We start from the raw sequence: 20624 nt of genomic DNA on the forward strand, positions 1-20624 counted from the left end.
GTTGCTTGAAACTTATGATGCAATAAAATCTTTTGATTATTTGGAAAAGGAAAGGAGAAAGGAATATTGAATAAGAGCTTAAAAGTCAAACTATAGCAAGAGAATAAAATAATAGCATGAAGAAGAGAACCAGGGGAACACAGAAGTGAGAGGAAGTTAAAAAGAATCTTTTGTTACTTAACAATGTTCCTTTAAAAAATCTTGTAAGTAGGTAACACAAAACATCTGTTGAAATTAATACATGTGCAAATTTTAAAATACCACCAACAGTCCATAGCATGTGTTCTTACAGTATTTACAGTTCATTCTGAAAGGTCTCATTCTTTTTTTCTTTAAGATATTTATTAAAATATAGCTAACATACAATATTATTAGGTTCAGGTGTAACCATAGTTATTTGACATATATATATATATAGCTAAAGAAGTGATCACCATGCTAAGTCTAGCAACCATCCAACACTGTACTATGTTATCACAATATTATTGACTATATTCCCCATGCTGTACATTACATTCCCATGACTGATTTGTTTTATGCTTGGAAATTTGTACCTCTTATTCCCTTTCATGTCCCCCCCTCTTTTAATTTTTCAATTACAGTTTACATTCAGTACTATTTTATATTAATTTCAGATGTACAGCATAGTGGTTAGACATTTATATAATTTAAGAAGTGATCCCCCTGACTAGGCTAGTACCCACCTGGTACTATACATAGTTATTACCGTATCATTCACTATATTCCTTATGCTTTACTTTACATCCCTATGACTATTTTGTAACTACCAATTTGTATTTCTTAATCCCTTCACCTTTTTCATTAGCCCCCAAACCCCACTCCCATCTATCACCCTGATAAATCTAGTACCCATTTGACACTATACATAGTTATTACAAAATTACCGACTATATTTCTTATGCTATACTCTGTATCCTCATGACTACTTTCTAACTACCAATTTGTATTTAATTCCTTCCCCTTTTACACCCACCTCCTCAATCCCTTTCCCATCTGGCAACCATCAAAATGTTCTCTATATCTATGAGTTTGTTTCTGTTTTGTTTGTTTGTTTATTTTGTTGTTTAGATTTCACATATAAGTGAAATCACATTGCATTTGTCTTTCTCTGTGTGACATACTCCTCTCAGCACAATACCTTCCAGGTCCATCCATGCTGCCACAAATGGCACAAACCCATTCCCTTCCCTGGCGGAACAATATTCCATTATATATATGTACCACCTCCTCTTTATCCATTCATCCATCAACAGATACTCAGGCTGCTTCCATATTTTGACCATTGTAAACAATACTACAATTAACATATGGATGCACACGTCCCCTTGAAGAAGCATTTGGGTTTCTTTGGATAAATACTCAGAAGTGGGATTACTGGTTGCTTCTTAGTCTCTTATTATAGCCTTTGTTTTAAAGTCTATTTGGTCTGATATAAGTATTGCTACCCCAGCTTTTTTGTTTGTTTGTTTCCATTTTCATGAAATATCTTCATCCCTTTACTTTCAGTCTGTATGTTTCTTTTGATCTGAAGTGAGTCCCTTGTAGGCAGCATATGTAAGGGTCTTGTTTTCTTATCTATTCAGCCACCCTACCTTTTGATTGGAGCATTTAATCCACTTACATTGAAAGTAATTTCTGATAGTATGTTTTTATTACTGTATTATTGCCATTTTCTTTCTTTCTTTTTTATTTATTTTTTTTTTAATCGTTTTTTCCATCTTAAAGTAGTCCCTCTAAGATTCCTTGTAATACTGGTTTGGTTATGATGAACTCCTTTAGCTTTTTCTTGTCTGGGAAGTTCTTTACCTGTCCTTCAATTCTAAGTTATAGCTTTGTTGGTAGAGCAATCTTGGTTGTAGATACTTGTTTTTCATCACTTTGAGTATTTCCTGCGAATCCCTTCTGGCCTACAAAATTTCTGTTGAGAAATCAGCTGACAATTTTTTGAAATTGTCAGTTCCCTTGTAGTAACTACTGCTTTTCCCTTGCTGCTTTTAAGATTCTGTCTTTAACAGAATATTTGTCTTTAACTTTTGGCATTTTAATTATGATGTGTCTTGGTGTTGCCCTCTTTGGGTTAATCTTGTTTAGGATTCTCTGTGCTTCCTAGGCTTGTATGTCTATTTCTTTCACCAGGTTAGGGAAGATTTTCATCCCTATTTTCTTCAAATAGATTTTCAGTTCCTTGCTCTTGCTCTTTCCTTTCTGGTACCCCTATGATGCAAATGTTGCTACATTTGATGTTGTCCCAGAGATCCCTTAAACTATCCTCGTTTTTTTGGATTCATTTTTTCTTTTTGCTGTTCTGATTGGGTGTTTTCTGTTACCTTATCTTCTAAATTGCTGATTCAGTCCTCTGCTTTTCTAATTTACCATGTTTTTTTTGTGTGTGTTTTTTTTTTAAGATTTTTTTATTGGGGGAGGGGAACAGGACTTTATTGGGGAACAGTGTGTACTTCCAGGCCTTTTTTCCAAGTCAAGTTGTTGTCCTTTCAATCTTAGTTGTGGAGGGTGCCATTCAGCTTCAAGTTGTTGTCCTTTCAGTCTTAGTTGCGGAGGGTGCAGCTCAGCTGCAGGTCTAGTTGCCATTGCTAGTTGCAGGGGGTGCAGCCCACCATCCCTTGTGGGACTTGAGAAGTTGAACTGGCAACCTTGTGGTTGAGAGCCCACTGGCCCATGTGGGAATTGAACCAGCAGCCTTCGGAGTGAGGAGCACGGAGCTCCAATTGCCTGAGCCACTGGGCTGGCCGTAATTTACTGTTGATTCTCTCTAATGTATTCTTCATTTCAGTTATTGTATTCTTTACTTCTGACTGGTTCTTCTATTTTCATTTTATGTTAGGAAACATAAAATGTTTCCTAAAATGTTTCTCTTTGTTGAAGTTCTCCCTGAGATCATTGAGCATCCTTATAACCAGTGGTTTGAATTCTGAATTAGGTAGATTGCTTGTCTCCATTTTATTTAGTTCTTTTTCTGGAGCATTGTTCTGTTCTTTTATTTGGAACATATTTCTTTGTCTCCCCATTTTGGCTGCCTCCATGTGTTTGTTTCTATGTAGGGCTGCTATGCTTCCCTGTCTTAGTAGAGTGGCCTGATGTAGTAGGTGTCCTGTATGACCCAGTGGCACAGTCTTCCTGGTCACTAGAGCCAGGTGCTCCAGGCTGTCCCTTGTATGGGTTGTGTGTGCACCCTCTTATTGTAGTTGAGACTTGGTTGCTGTTTGCACATCAATACGAGGGACTCACTCTTGTGCTGATTGGTTTTCAGGAATGGTCGTGACTACAGTGGAGGAGCTGTTGCGCAGGGGCTGACCCTACAGCACAGGATTCACTTTAGCAGGGCTCTGGTGCCTGCCCAGTCTGCCCTTTGGGTATGTTGTCCTTGGAGGTAGTTGGGTGAGACTCTGATTTGGTCCAAAACTGGACTCTAGGCATGCCGGTTCCCAGGGCCTCCTGTAAGGGGCCTGCTGCAAGCCAAGTTCAGCAACAGCCTGTGCCCTTCCTGGGGCCACCTGGCATGCGCCACAAAGCAATTGACAGATGGTTGCCAGTCGTGCTGTGCTTGGACGTGCCTTGAGAGGCCTAGCTGGGAACTGAGGCTGGCTGTCGCTAGTGCTAGTTTCAGGGCTGCTCAGCAAGAGGTATGGGACATACTGAAAGCAGATGCTGCTTGTTTGGGTTTTGTGAACCTTTGAGAGATTTTAGGAAAGTCTGCAGCAAGACAGGCAATTTATATGGAAAAGCCACTGGAAGCAGCTTTGATGTGTTGAAAATTAGGTGGAGTGGGGGTCTCTGGGAATCACCAGGGTGGGGTGAACAAACAATGTTAGCCAGGTTGATGGAGATTCAGATATGGTGGTCACCTGCATCTTTTGAGTGGGGGGGGGGGCTCAACAAAGACACAATGGCTTCTGCCAGCTCCTTTATCTGGGAGAAAGCTGCCCCTTCAGCCATCATCCTGAAGCCAGACAACTCAGTTCCTCCCTATATGTCTCTGGAGCTTTTCAAGCTGTGTTCTCGCACTGGAGCTCAGAGTGAGTGAGTCCATCAGTGAGCAAGTCTGTGCACAGGCACTTTAAGAGGAGCACCTAGGACTGAAGCTGCCCATGTCTCACTTAGACACAATCCCTGCCGGTTTTCACAGCCAGAAGTTATGGGGACTTCTCTCCTCAGTACTGGAACCCTGGGCTAGGGAGTCTGGTGGGGGGCTGGAACCCTCACTCCTGGTGGCGGGGAACCTCACAGCTGTGAAATCCCTCCCAGTTTTTAATGGTGACACACAAGTGCCAGAACATCTTGTTCCATGACTCTGTCCCTCCTACCAGTCTTGAGGTGGCTTCTTCTGTGTGTTCTTAGTTGTAGAGCTTCAATTCAGCTAGACTTTAGGTGATCCTCAGTGATGGTTTTATTCCGTAGTTTAGTTATAATTTTGATGTGGTCATGAGAGGAAGTAAGCACAGCATTTACCTACTCTGCCATCTTGACTGTAAATCCCATTTTTTTCTTTTAATTGAATAAACACGAATCAACCCTTACTATATTCTAGATATAAGACATTGTGGAGGCAAAGATGGCACTTAACCCTGTCTTCTGGAAACTCACAGAAGAAACAGACATGTGAAACGTATATCCAGTACAAGATACTAAGTGCAAAAATAGAGATGAGCCCACAGTAGGTATGGTGTGGTACACATTGTCAGTTCTGTTAATGTTGAGTGGCTCTGATTAATACAGGTGTTTTCATCCTGTTATTGGACCTCTTTGTGGCAAGAAATAGATGTTCACAAGATAGAATGATAGAACTAAAAGAAACCACAGTTTGACTATGCTATCCATAGTAAAGAGTTCATACTTTTAATCCAGATAGACTTGGACTTGAATTCCAACTCCTCTCCTCAGACACCATCCCCACAACCCCCTTCCACACACACCTATACCCACATATTGTCTGTTCTTCTTCAAGTCACTTATCTTCTCCGAACCTTGGTTATTCTCATGAGTAAAATTAGGAAACTAATATTCACTAAGTGTTTATACATAGAGCCTATAGTTAGTAATACTTAAAAATTTGCTAAGAGGGTAGATCTCATGTTATATATTCTTATCACAACACAAAATAATAAGAAAGAGAATGGGAGGAAACTTTGGAGGTGATAGGTAGACTGGCATAGATTACGGTGATGTTTTCATGAGTGTATACTTATCTCCAAACTCATCAACTTGTATACATTAAATATATACAGTTTTTTGTATGTCAGTCATACCACATTAAGTTGTTTAAAAAATACATAAGATGTTTAGTACCAGGCAGTAAATTTAGTATCAGTGAATATGCAATAAATGGAAGAAACTAATTATTATTGTTATTACTATTTTCTTCATAGTAAGAAGGTTGCATTCTTAGCTAAATGGCTTTTATTAATATAGAAAAAAATTAAAACCCATTCCCCCTAATCCCTAGGGGATTTTACATAACAAGTTAGAAAAGTGTGACTATTTGTGTCCACCTTGGACATGTATATACTATATAATGCTCAGGCTGTAGCAGTGGTCTGACCTAGGATTTCTTGCCTCAGCTAACAAGACCATGACTATAGAAACTCTTTGTACAATATATGGATGACTCTTCTATGGGTCTAATATGCCAATGTTTTTATTGACCAAAACAGCTGTTTTTATGTGTTTTCTAAAATTGCTTTCTAGAAGCAATCTGGCTTGTAAATATCTCTACCTAAATTTCATAAATACCTTTGCACATGTTACTAAATCTCTAAGTACATTTGAATGTCTAAATTAGATGATAAAATATTCTTTCTATTATTTATTCAAGTTTAGGAAATAATTCTTCTTAGTAATATATTTCCTCCACTTAAAACAGACTGAATGGATTGGAAGTTGCCCACACATTTTTTCTTGGAAAATTGTATTTGTCTATTTATTGCTCCACCCACTGTACATTCACAGTTGAAAGGTGCTAAATAAGTCGCACATTTGAAAATGTCACGCATGTCTAATTTTGTGCCTGGCAACATATATATATATATATATATATATATATATATATATATGTATACATATTTTTTCTTTTTCTTTTTTTTTAAGGAAAGTAAACAATATGCCACATTTCAAAAATTTTGCCAAGCCTTATGTTATTGTTATGCAGCACACGTAATCCTCCATTACAGCACTTTACCTATATAATTTCATAATAAAACCACATGCTTTTCATTTTTATGGTATGGAGGAAGACTGGATGGAAATAATATTGTTTGATCTTCCATAAATATAATTAATGCCAGAGGAAAAATTCTGAGTTATATCTTTTGCGATGGAATCAATAAAATTATGAGAAACAGAATTGAAATATATATACTTAAGAATCACAAAAGCGATAGCATGACTATTACAGAAAGATCTAAGTAAAAAACTTAACTTTAAATCAACATCATTATCAAAAACATTAGAACATTTACAAAGATAAGCTTATTTTAGACAATCACATTTGACATGTCTGTAAATGTGAATTGTTGACTTGTTAGTGGGTAGGTCACATCAGATAAACTTAACTTCGTCTTAATCTTGTCTGTTAGGTAGTGTTTATTTATTTTTTTAATCAATATTAACTCCTTTCGGTGTACTGATGGTTCATCCCCCTGTTCGTTTTTTTAAGTGACACTTTCATATTAAAATCTAAGATAGTGATTGAAATATATCATTCTATTACTTTCTTTCATTTATCCAAGAACTACTGGAATACAAACCACGAGTATTGCTTCTCTTACTACTCCCCACCTCCAATGTGCACTGCTCCCAGGAAATGAGAACATGACCATTCAGGTAGTCAGACAAAGAACCCAGGAGTCATCCTTATTATTATTATTATTATTATTTTCTTTCCTTCTCCCTGAGAATCAGCACACAGTCCTGTCAGTTCCACCTACAAGTAAATGCCAGTTTTTCACATCTCTCTATCTCCACCACCACCCGCTACTCTGGACCATCATCATCTTTGTCATCAGGTCTTAGCCTTCAGCAGATCTTCCTGCTTCCACATTCATCCCAAGCTGTGTTCCCAACCACGCTGCACTAGCAAAGAACTAGATCTTTTAAATACACATCAAAGTTCTGCTTAAAGCATTTAGCTTCCACTCTTCTCCCTGAATCCAGAGAGGCTAAGCTTATCCCCACCTCAGCTGTTCCCACCATGACCTCTGCTGGGAGGCCGTTTCCCCACATTTGCATGTCTCAGATTGCTTTGCTCCTCTCACTATGTTCTCTCTTCATGGCACTTAACACTGTTTGATTACTTAAAAAAATTAATGAACTTAAATTTTTTAGAGCAGTTTTACATTTGCAGAAAAAATTAGGAGAGAATACAGGGTTCTCTATACCTCACTCCCCACTTTCCCAAACAATTTCCCTTAGTATTACCATCTTGCAGTAGTGTGGTATATTTATGGTAATTGCTGAGCCACTACTGATAGAATGAACTGAAATCTATAGTCTAGAATAGAGTCAATCTTTGTGTACATTCTATGGGTTTTGACAAATCCACAATGTCATAGATCCACCATTATAGTATCATACAGAATAGTTGCATTGACCTTCACTTATTCATCCCTCCCCACCCAACCTCTGACAAAGCACTGATCTTTTTACTATCTCTAAGGTTTGCCTTTTCTAGAATGTTGTATACTTGGAATTGTACAATATGTTCACTATTCGATTTTTTAAAACAGTAACTTAATTATTATCTATGTCCCCCTCTAGAGTATAGGCCTCATTAGAACAGGAACTGTATTTGTCTTATTCTCACCTTTGCCCACGGAGCCAACAACAGGCCCGCAGTGGATCCTTTGCAGGAATTTGTGGATTGAATGAGGATGAATGTACCTACCAACCCAGTAGAGAGCAACCACCTATACTTTTGAAATATTCCTTTCTCGAGTTGTTCTAGTAAGTTTGGAGCAGACTTATGCAGGTTTCTGACTTTCACATCGGTGCTTTGCAGATTTGGGGAAAAGAAGAGCTGTTCCCGGGGCACCAAGTGGTTGAAGGTGTGGCTAGTAAAGGTCCTTTTGCCACCCGAGACCAATATGTCATGTGGGGATTTATTGAGTCATGTTGGATACATATTGGGTGAGAAATGCAAAATCTGGAATGTATCTTACATGTTAATAACAGACTCTGCTCTGCCTCCTTTTACCCTAGTACTCACAGGCTGCTTTCCCACTTTCCTCCTTTCATCTTTGTCTTTGCTCTTTTGTATCCTATCCATTTAGTCCCTGAACACTTTCCATTTTTATCACTCTTTACCCCTTTATATCTTCTGATCCTCCTTTTTTCACCTGTGAAACAGAAAACACCCTAATTGTGACTGACAAGAGAGAGAGCACAGCACTGGAGATTTCCTGTATTAAGGAAACAAAGAACCAAATATTTTAAAGTGCAATTACCATAACAAGGAACCACACCCTCTAAAACACTAAAAAATGCCCAGAGATCTTTGCCATAATTTCCATAGCCATCAACTTTCTCTCATTAAAATCCTTTTTCCTTAACCTCCATCCACCATTTAATATATAAAAATAAATTTTCTTACTATATAAAAATAAATTTTCTTACTAGATAAAAATCAATAATTCTTAAATTATTCTTTTGTTTATTGTATCACAATTTCTAGAAATCTTTTTTAATGCTTGGCCCCTAAGGGATGCGCTGAATTCATTATGATGGAAGCTTTAAGGTGTTCTTACTACTTCCTATATTTAGACTCCAGGAAATATGCTTATCATCACTTTATTTAAGGCCTTAATTATTTTACATCATTCAAGTTTAGACCTACTCAGCCTCTGTCTTTCCAAACTGATCCCCAATCTTTCTAACAGAAACCCCTTCCCAGTAAAGGGAGCACAAATGAATAAAATCCAATAAGACACTAAACAACACTGCTGATTGTAGAAAGAATAAGTAGTGTGATGGCTTTTGGGGGGGCATTTGAAAACTAAAGAAGGACTGTTTTTTAAAATGTGCAAAATTCAAAAAAACATAGCACAGAGGAAAAATATTAAAACCCATTTATAAATTTCAAATATTTTAATATACATCACAGAATTTTCAAAAGAATAGGAAAATCTTATTCTATTTGAAAGGTAATTGTTAACTCATTCAATACCACATAGCACTGCCTAGTCTAGTGGGTTTAGGTTTGTTTTGAGTTCTATTTTTTAAATTAGAAATACACTTTTAAAGGCTACGCATGTATGCTTTGTAATTTACAGAGCCATTTGCAGTTATACTTTTATATTTCTATAGTAGTCATTCACCTAAAAAAATAGTTGGTAGTGGATTATACTGTCTTTGAGTCTATATTCATTTCCCTCTCATGTCTGAAACTTCATATAATGCTTTAAGGGCCCTTTAAAGATAAGTAAATCAACCACTCTTTAAGGAGTAAGCTTGCCCCTAAGACACGCTACTTTTAAAAATTTTCCCTGAGTTCCATAAAAATGTAAGTGAAGAAATAAAGTAAGCCTGAAGTGTGCCTGTGAGACTTGAAAGACTTTAATTCACAGTGACCTCAGTGAATCACTTTATAAAGCTTCATTCTCAGGGTTGATCAAGTTACTAAAAGCCTTAGTGTAATTATAGCTTTATTCTGAAGGTCAGAATCCATAATTCCATAGGTTTTCCTTTAGCTATCACTCTGCTGTCAGATAGGAAATTTCCCCACTTAGCAGGAGCAGAGTCTTGCTTCTGTTCCCCGTATTTTCAACATTCATTTGAATGGTAATGTATCCAGCAATATTAAGCAGTGGGCTCAGCGAAGGATAAAATAGATAAAGAAGCCAACTTACCATCAAACACGTTACTATAATAACAAAGATGCTGAGAAATATGACAACAGCATAAAATCCTTCTTTGCTCCAGATTTTGTCCGCTTCATGCTGCCCTTGTAAAACATTTTTCTTTAAAAGCAAAAGAGAAAGTCCAACGTTAAATGAGAGCTTGAGGAGACTGGCGTTCTTATCAGACACTAAATGTAGTATTTTTAGCTTTATTCCATTCAGTGTAGAACACACCTACATTCCCCACTGCCAGATCTGCTTCTCAAACTGATCTAAGGCAAGGGACTGCTGCCCTTAGACATTCAGAGATTATTTTATCTCCTGGACAGGAGCAAGCATGCCCAACACGGCATACTGGAGCCAAGGCTTCGTCAATGTCCTTCAGTCTCTCTTGGTAATTACCTGGTTCCTCGGTAAGAGAGTTCTGTTCTTTTCTGTGTTGAAACTGTCTCTGAAGCTTTCCTTACTCTGAAGTCCCCTCCCAGCACAACACCCTGCTTTACGTGCTGTAATACTGCTCTTAACTTTTAAACAAAAGTGAAACAGGTGCAAACAAAATCTCATGATGCATTAATAAACAGAGCAACAATGTCTGGATCATTTCCTCCTTTTTTTTTCTCTCTCTCTCTTTTAGCAAACCTTTCTTTTTACAATGCAGTCTTCTGTCAGAATCTGATGCAAGTACCACCTCAACCACATAAATTGTTAGGATATTATATTTTATTTAAGCAACAGAGAACATAAAAAAGTGCAGAATTATTTACTAGTAAAGAATGAAATAAATCGTTTTAATTTGATTTATACTTATTTTTTTGCTTACTGCTGGGGGGGTTGGTGTGGAAGGGTAGAGAAGAAGCAGGAATAAAATGTGAATGAGTGTCTTAGTTTTTTTTACTTAGTCTTTAAAAAAAGCTCATTTTAGAGACTTAGAATCAAGTCTTATAATTCAATTAGTTTTATGATTCAGTGAAATTTATAGATTTATAGTTAAAGAAACTTTACTTTGAAACCAAATGGTCCACAACTAGGAAAACATATAAAGAAATGTTAAATCATATTAAATGTTTCCAAATTCCACGTTGTTGAAGGCTGCCGTTTCCCCACTTTAGTGAGAGTATTTGTCCTTGGATATTGTCTCTGATGATTAAGAAAGCCTTGAGCATCAAGATGCTGAATGATGAAAAGCCACATGGAGAGATGCCCTGGAAAATGGCAGGGCATTTTGGACATTTTAGCGGCAAATGAGTTCCCAGCTTAATGTAACTACAGGGGTGACTTCAGCCTATATTATACGGAAAAGAACAGTCTAGCTGATCGTAGTCAACCCCAGAATCATGGGAAATAAATAGTAGTTGTCTCGAAAGAAAGAAAGAAAGAAAGAAAGAAAGAAAGAAAGAAAGAAAGAAAGAAAGAAAGAAAGAAAAGAAAACTGAATAAAACTTGTTCTTGTGTCTGAACTTAGAAACTATTGCTAATTATTTTTCAAGTCTTTCAAAAAATAATAGGATACATTCACCATTTGTAAATTAGATAAAAATAAATATTTGCCTTGAAAAACATTTTATGAAAACTTTTGTCCTGAAACTCAAGTGAGTCTTGGTGGGAAGTTGACTAAGACAGAACAGAAAGTGTCTGTTAAATGAGTTAAATTGTGATTAAAAACAATTTGAGGGAGTCTTTTATTGTTCGAAGTTGTTGAGTTTTTATTTCTTTTACTTGTAAAATGTTGATATGCTCACTATAATATCTTGCCTACTTTCTAAGATATAGAAAAATTCATAGATATAAAAAATGGTTTCGAGATATATTTTAAAAATATGTAAATGGAAGTAGATGGAGAATCTGAAAATACTTGCTTGGTGAAACCAAGTATCCTCTGGACAGGAAACCTTGGGTTCAAATGGCAACTTGTCTTTTACTCTTTGACCTCATTCAGAACATATTTTATTCCAATGTGTCCATAAACATAGCTGGAAACTAATAAAAAAGAACACTCTTGAAGAAATCAGCTATAAATATGGAAATGAGTTTTTTTCAGGTAACTAAATAGCATCTATTGCTTGCTATAAAAGCGAACTAGTTAAGCCTTCAAGTAGGCAGCATAAATTTGACAAATGAGGATCTGAGCTTTAGTTAATGTAAAATTTGGATTAAAAAGGGGTGGTTAGGTGGGTGGAAAGAGATTTTGTGTTCCTAACCTGATCTAGTTCATTTCTTTTTTCCTGCTATAGTTCTACACCTCCTGTAATATCAACATGTTCCTTTCTGCTTAAGACAAATCTGTTTTGTTTCTCTTTTAACTAAAGCAGTGACGATGGAAGAATTAACCTCCCACCTCTTACCCTCCCACCCCCAGTTATAAAGACACATGTTTTGCACTCCCAGAACTTAGTCACTGCACTTTCTTGGTAAATACATTTCCTTCTGAGTCATGCTATTCCTGCTGAGCACTACTATATTTGTATAGAGATCTAAAAAACTTGATAAGGGCAGGGTAATAAATGGAAAAGTTTGTAGTTAAGATCCCACAAATCAGAAGATTCACAGGACTCTCCAACCTAACCTTCGTATAAGGTTAAAGTGATGCCTTTTATGTTTTGTCAGAGGGCTAAGGGTTCAATAATTCAGAGGCTCCATGGCCCGGTCAAGTCGATGCCACTGTCATCTTTACATCTTATTTTATAGCTACAGCGCTTTGCCTTTTAACCTTATTGCAATAAAAGAATTTTTGAGGTTTTGTTTTGTCTTATGATTTGAAATTTGGGCAGTTTCCTGTATTACAATATCAATAACAATGGCTTCTCTATATCCTGTTTAATAATTTGACGCACTACAGTTTTCTTGTCTGTTTTTTTTTTAACCAATTCTGATCCCAGATAGTGAGAGAGATTCCCAAATGCTAGGAGAGCTGACACAGAGGCTTTAGGGGATACATCTCTTTAGCAGAGATGAAGCACACAGAATAAAAATGAAGTGGAAATATTATAAATTATCTAGTGAATTGATTGACTCACATAGGCAGATAAATGGAATGTAGCCTACAATTTGGTTTTGTTAGATGAATGCCAAACTTCCCCTGCATTATGCACAAGGTAAACGATTTGGCCTGAGTGATCTGACACGTTAATATTGTACTTTTCCTCCTCGGCCTTGGATGGCTAGGACTATCATTCCTTAGACTGCTGGCTAATGTTCCTAGTTTGGAGGAAAAATCACCTAACTCCTGGACTATGGTTTATATTTATTTGGTATTTTTTTCCTCTTTGTAAATATTCCAGGAAAGTATCAGTTGGCACATTGGCCTATTATTTAAAGAAGGTAATTTCCTCCTTGGAAACATTAAGACCTGTGAAACTGGAGTAATTTGCAATTAAAAAACCAAAAACCAAATCCTAAATCATTTTTAAAAAATATGAACGCAGAACTTATTGTTTCAATAGATATTTAATTTTATAAAACATTTAAAAATAGAAACTAAAATAATGAATTTAATTTTATTTCCCTGCTATTTGACTTATAGGCAAGCAGAAGTCTAGTTTTATCTTTATGAGCATCTTATAATAAAATAGTATTTAAGTGCCTACAGTGTTCTAGGTACTGCATAAAAATGCATTTTTAAAAAATGTCGTTTTCTCCCAAGAAACTTAGATTCAAAATGAAAACATAATAAACAAGAGTAATTCTTGATTTGGTATTTTTCTTTGTTTCCCCAAAGTCTTTTCTGATTAAAAAAAAAATCAAGCAAATAAAGAAATGACAACAACAAAAAAGCACATCCTTCTCCGAAAGCAGTTAATGTCAGTTTAGGAATAGATGCTTTGAGACATCACTCACAATGTTCTGTAATCCATGTAAAAGATGAAAAACCAAAATACGAATATTCATTTTTCTGTTAATAAACATGCTACCATAGTGGAGCTATAATTTTGGGATAAAAATGTGAAAGAATGCGTTGAGGCATTAGCTGTCATCACACATTAACCACAAAGATGAAGAAAGAAGTTGGGAAACTCACAGCATAACACCATGAGCTTAAATGACTACCAACAAATGCTTTTGCCGTGCCCTTTGGACTGCGCATGTCTGGAGCTCCCCATGAGGGCACCTACACACTGCTGACAGCATTCTCCTTAGCTTCCTCCTGTTTCTGCATTTAGAGCTTCAGGTCAGAGAGTAATTCTGGGTCCCTTCTAGATGTGGTTGAACAAAGGCTCAATCAATTCTTCTGCCCTTTTGAAATGGTCCTCACAGCCAATTAAAATACTTCCTAATCTCCTGTAATATAGTATTTCCTAGAGTCCAGATTTCCTAGATTTCTCGATTCCCACAATTTCGTAAGAAATACCACATTTTGACCATCAAATACACTTTAATTATTGAAGTACAGTGCAGACCTGTGGTCTATTGTGGGGTCATAGTTCTGTGATTGGCAGTCAGGCTACACTCCTCACCTTCACTGGCTGGGGTACGTTGGAGGACCTCCAAATACCTATTTCATTTTAACTGGTTTTCTTGCATGGTGAGCTTCTCTTGGTTCACAAATATGGATGATTCACCACTAAGCGGCCATATTCCTAACGCGTTCAAAATGGCATTTAAACTCAGAATAAAGCAACAGGGAGGAATGCTTATATAAGTCACGAAAAGCTCACAGGAAGCAGAATAAATTAAACCCATGGTCTTTTTAAATTTTAAAGAATTTTCCTGGGTAAGATGTGTGGGAGTCAGCCTGCGAAGGACCTGGACTATAGGAATAGGGTTTGATAAACAAAAGGAAGCCACTTCAGAGTCACATGCAGGTAGGTGTGGGGAGGGGTCTGGGTGCTGAAACCCTCTCCTCCAGCCCGTCTGAAATATGAGGTGGCTTCTTCTTCCTAAGAGCTCCCATGGCACAGTATGGTAACATTATCATACCCCCTGCATTCCCCTTATCTGCTTATATCTTCTTTGCCCTATTAGAACATCAACCTATTGACAGCAATAAGCATATTTGGTTTGTTTGCTTACTCATTTATTCTTCTGTCTTTGGATACCACCTAGGACAGTGCTTGGCTATTTGTGTACCCAGTGAATGAAGGCCCTGAGGACACAGATTAAATGACATGGTATGTCTCTCAAGGAACTTGCAGTGTAGAGATGGACTTGAAGACCAACACAGGATAAGGGGATTTTGTACTAAGGTCAATGAGAACGCAAACCAAAGAGCACTGACTTCTGTGGAAGCACAAGGGAAGGCTTCACTATACAGTAGACCGATTTTGAGCCACGAAAGCTGTGTAGATGGATCGATGTATGCACAAGCATAGAGGGAAAAGACAGTATGGGGGCACCATGGTACCTATTAAGTTTGGAGTTGCTGAAGCATAAACTAGGACAGTTCAGCAGTTATGAAGCCCAGCACACAAAGGACCATATACCATCTTAAGAAATACACTCTTGATTCTATAGCATTTGGATGGCCAAAGAAGAGTCATGACGTCAGGAGGGCATGGCCAGATTTACTTTAGCAAGCTTACCCTGGTGGCAAGAGAAAACACAGTGTGTGTGGGTGAGCAGGAGTGTTTGTGGTGGGGAGGACAGGAAAGGGAGCAAAACCATCAATAAATGCAGAAAGGCTAATTGGAGTTATTATAATTAACGGTTCAGTGATGATATACATTTTCATTCTGCCAATCCATCCTGTATTCAAATATTTGTTCGGTGTCTTACTCTACATGAGGATTTACACAAATATTTAAATAATTAATTCATATTTCAAGTCTATAAGATAAGGACCATACCCGTTGCTTTTTATTGTACCCATTTTGAACATGAAGAAACTGAGGCTCAGAGAGGCTGACAGACTTAATCTCACAGCAATTAAATTACCTGTCAAAAGTCACACACGCTGTATGTGGCTTTGGGATTCAAATGCAATCTGGTACCAAAACTTTTTATACCACACCTGTGATATTTGCTGAAATGAGAGGCAATGTGCTTTACTGAAAAGCGGAATAGATTAGGAATCAAGACGTCTCGATTTTAAATATTGCTTTATACCTCATGTGCTTTGTGACCTTGATGAAGTCATTTAATTTCTATGGGCCTAAATTTCTGTATCTATGAAATGTTCACATATGTTCCCTCCAGGTCGAATTCTGTGATGATTCTGTACATTTAATCACGTATGTTTAAGATGATGATCATTCTAGCAAGTTTGTGAGAGTGGGATAAAACTGGAAAATTAAAAAAGGGGCAGAATTCATTCAGGAGTGAGAATGGTGGAGTGGGTAGGGGAATTTAAACAGTGTCAAATTTGCAAAACACTATGAAGAAGGCATCCATAGTTCTTAAGACTGGATTGCTTAGCAAAAGAAAAGTCACATTTCAAATTAACTCCAAGGGTGTGGAAAACGGTGACTATCTGGTTCCTATTTTGGCAATGAAGGCAACAAGGAGAGGTGTACCTACTGAGGAAGGAAGATTTGAGGGTGTTTGTTTGGACATTTCAGTTTCACATAATCAATTGACAAATATATCTAAATGGCCTTTCTTCTAGACAATGTACTAAATAAGTCAAAATAAATTATAAGGCCATAAAGATCTGGGGAAGAAGTGTCAAAAAGTGAAAATGAATTTCCTAAGGAAGACATATATGGGGTGCAGATCAGAGAATTCTGACCCTCAGGGAGATTTTTATTATCAAATAACATACAATAAACAGCATTCATAGCAAAGCTTCTTGAGATTGGGTTGCCATGTTATGCTAACGGTGCAAATTTTTAGATAAAATCTTCCATGCAACAACATACCTCAGGGGAGACTTCTGTAATTCCAAATTGGGATAAACTTTGATGCAAAACATTGATATTAAGTGAACGCAGCACTTCCTCAGATGGCAGAGCATCAGAAATTCCTCCCTTTCGGTTTATGGGAGACACAAAAAGTTCAATACTGTTCTTCTTTCCCTAGTAAAAGCAGATTATTTGTATATGTTAATAGACCTTTTTAAACAACTTTGGGAAATATTTTCACCTTCCTATAAAAACATTAAAGAAAATCAGAACCCTAGCATCCTAAAAAGCATCTTGGAGATTACATTTATCAGTTATTCGCTGGTACTCTTAATATTACCAGCCTGAAATCTTCAATGGCCTTCTTTCAATTAATTGATACCTCAAGACTTGTAATTTCTTTTTTCATTGGATGCTGGTTTATATTCCCTTCCATGTTGTAATTTTTGAAATATATTGTTCAGATGTCCCTGAGTAATTGTGTCTCAAGAAGCATTTTAAAATCAAGTGAATTAAATAAAACCTGATGCCATAGTACAATTATTAGACATCGTAACTCCATATATTTTTCTTATAACTTGTATTAATGTGAAGGCTGGACGAACTAAGGAAGGTGACACTAGATGAGCTTTGAAATTGTTTCCCTGATTCTGTTCTTTACCTCAAATATGTCACACTTTTAAAGTCTATCTTTTGGTAGAAATGCATATGTTGTGCTGTAATACCATACTTTCCCATTAGTATCACCTCATTAACTGAATGGAGACAGAGGATTTCCTACCATAAATGGCTGATAGGCCACATACACACACAAAAATAAACACCACACAAAAATGACGTTGCCATTGATAAATTCTCTTTTACAACTTATACAATGTATTATAGGAGGGAATTATTGCTGGTCTTCTTTTTGATACATGAAGTTCTGTCATGCTAGAAAACTTTCTTTAATGCAATTTTTCAGAAAATTTTTCAGGTGTAAAATGGAGTATCAATGTACTAGCAATCCAGAGAAAACGTTTCTGTGTTTGCAGGGAACAACAGACAATGACTAAGTATAGCATAATAGTGATGTGAAACATTTTTGTAATAATTTAAATAGTTTATAACCTAATAACAGCAATAGTAGGAATAGAGGACTAGCCTTGTGCTTGATACACTCCTATGTACCTTAAGTCTGTTATATCATTTAATGCTCAAAACCCCTCAAGGACATCGGTATTCTAGTTCTCTCCATTTTGCAAATGAAGAAACACAACTAGAGCTTGCCTAAGGTCACACAGCTGGGACATGGCCAAGCTGGAAACGGAGTATATAGTTCTGTCTGTCTGTCTCCAAAGCACATGTTCTTACCATCGTGCACTGCTGTCTTGGGTGTCATCATAACTCCACCTATTATAATAACTACCCTTATTTTTGACGCCCTATAGGAGTAGTTATTAGAAGGGGATTAAATATGTGATGATGGAAGGAGAGCTGACTCTGGGTGGTGAATACACAATGCAATATATAGATAATGTATTATAGAAATGTACACTTGAAACCTAAATTATTTTACTAATGAATGTTACCCCAATAAATTTAATAAAAAATAATAAGTATTCTTAGAAACAGACAAATGCTACTAACATTCTTAGTACAAATGCTACTAACATTCTTCCCAGATATGCATATCCCTCCATGGGTGTGGCAAATCCCTCTTTTATTAAAGAGCTATTGTGCTCATTAAATTTATATCCATAAAAGCATATCTAAGATATATATACAATATATATTTATATATTTATATACATATTTATATCTAGATCTAGATCTAGAGCTAAGACATTTACACTACCTAAATCTTTTCATTTGAGCAAGGTATACCCTGGATATAAATAACCTATTTCATGCTTTCAGGATATTAGGGAACGCTGTTATTTCTTCTTCTATGGTACTGAATTAAAAATTTTATTTTTTAAAGCTTATTTAGTCCCAGAAAATAGTTGACTCACAGAATAAAGTCATTATGGAGAATGAAACAACTCACCCTCCACACACATGAAAATGAAAAGAAACCAACACCCTAAACCAAAATAAAAAGCAAATTCTTCTCCACGGCAGGAAATGCAGATATTGATGCAGTAGAAAGCTGAGCTCGAGCAGGAGAATGAGAATTTAAGGCAAGGAGAACGTGCATTCTTTGCTTGAGTTCCCATTGCACTGGAAATTAGGAACAATTTTAAAACTGTAAGATGATTCCAAAGTCCCTTTTCACAGAGACCTTAGGTAATTAGCTTTCTACAGAGAGAAAAATGTTCTGCTTTAAATTTGCCTTTCGGCCTGTGCTCACGCCCACCTTCAAGTGCAGATGGGAAAGTGTAGTTGGATGATCAAGCCTCCGAACCTGAGAAAAGTGGGTAAGAAAGGATGTAGGTGATTGACAAATGGGTCTAAAGCGGGTCCTACACAAAAGGCCCTTTGGGTTTGCCTCATCCCCACCCCACATACCTATCCAAGTTTTCTCTCGGCTTTTCAGAACTATCTATTCTTGCATTCCATTGGGGCTGCTGTCCTCAAAGATTGGTTCTTCATTGTTTAATTAAAATCCTCTGCTGTGCATGCAGCATCCTTCATCCTACTGATATACTTGAAGGGGTTTTTATAGATTCAGTCTGGAGACAGCGTTTTAACTGATACAGAAGGTATCACTCTTAGGAAGAATATTTGGGGAGCAGTGCCATATTGGTGAGACAAGTATTTTGGGCCCGTTTCTTCATACGTACCAGGGTACTAGCCTTGAGCTATGAGAAAGTTGACAAACTTTCCCTGTAAAAGGCCAGATAGCAAATATTGTAACCTTCCATTTAGCCGAACAATCTGTTACGACTCAACTCTCATTGCAGCATGAAAGCAGCCATAGACAATATGTAAACAAATGAGTCTGGCTTATTGTAATAGTGCTTTCTTTACAGAAACCGGTGGCATGGCAGATATGGCTCAGGGGCCATAGAACTATAGCATGGGTGTTCTTTATTACTGGTCTTTATTATGGAGCCCTTTGATAAGCATGAGAGCTCGTATGTGGGACTGTGAAATGGCGGTGTCTTACAATGAGACGATTGATGTGCACTTGTTGGGGTAGGAGTCCTAAGGCCGCGGCCACTCCTTGCCGGAATAGTCGAAGCAAGGTTATGTTCAGCTTGTTGACATCCATTTGCAGCGTCTGGAAAATAAAGGACAAATGAAATCCAAATTATTGCAAGTTTTTGGTTTAGGATATTCAGTTCCTTACTGATGACTGACCACAATTTCTGTGACTTTTGATAAACTCACACTCATGGTGCTATATTGCATTTTTAGTGGAGAAAACATTTTCTATAAAATTTTAACTGGTGTTAGTTAAAAAGATGGTGTATTGTATGCTAATGCCATGTGTCTAGTTATAATCAACAACACATATGAATGATGGACTCATAAAGAATTTATGAATCTGAAATGCGTGTTTATTTAGCTTTAGCTCAAGTCCAGAAGACAGAATGAACTATTGTGTCCAAGCGCATTTCACTAATCCACGCTCAAGGACAGCTTTCATTTGTGGTCACACCCAGTCACTGGGAGCTGTTTAAGCTGTACTAGGTCAGACTTGGCAGCTTCTCTGTATACTGATCTGCAGTCAGTCTAAGGCCAAAGAATGGGGTGTAATGATAAATTTTCAAACTCTGGTAAAGAAGATAATAGCACTGATGATATGGTCTAAGGTAAATGATTCTTATTCAATTGTTTGGGCAAACACTCTTAATTTTCAAGTTGTTTTGGAAAAAGACAACTAAACATTTAAAACTTCCTAAAATTCAAATCAAATTATGAAATTAATAATACAGCCTTAATTTAAGACATAGATCTGTTACTACATTTAAACCACAAACTAGTTAACTATATATTTCCAAAAATGCATCATAATCATTTGAGATAGATATTGTGCAAGATGAGGAAATCAAAC

The 20624-nt window shown here is 36.8% G+C and overlaps 1 protein-coding gene across 5 annotated transcripts in view; it reads right to left on the reverse strand.

Annotated features, from left to right (window-relative positions):
- Positions 1–20624, reverse strand: part of PTPRR (protein tyrosine phosphatase receptor type R) — a 245914-nt gene that overhangs the window by 89212 nt on the left and 136078 nt on the right. For 2 of the 5 annotated variants that reach the window (XM_088800759.1, XM_088800760.1), the window contains 4 exons: positions 19734–19847; positions 18981–19028; positions 16661–16816; positions 9879–9989 (listed from right to left, as the gene is read on the reverse strand). In XM_088800759.1, coding sequence (XP_088656885.1) covers positions 9879–9989; positions 16661–16816; positions 18981–19028; positions 19734–19847 — 429 coding nt within the window. The remainder of the gene's footprint in view (positions 1–9878; positions 9990–16660; positions 16817–18980; positions 19029–19733; positions 19848–20624) is intronic. The other 3 variants (XM_019748998.3, XM_019749000.3, XM_074325415.2) reach the window with 2 other exon arrangements.

The sequence above is a fragment of the Rhinolophus sinicus genome, chromosome 1, assembly GCF_057876585.1.
Source record: "Rhinolophus sinicus isolate RSI-liver-muscle chromosome 1, RSI-T2T, whole genome shotgun sequence".
Taxonomy (NCBI): Eukaryota; Metazoa; Chordata; class Mammalia; order Chiroptera; family Rhinolophidae; genus Rhinolophus; species Rhinolophus sinicus.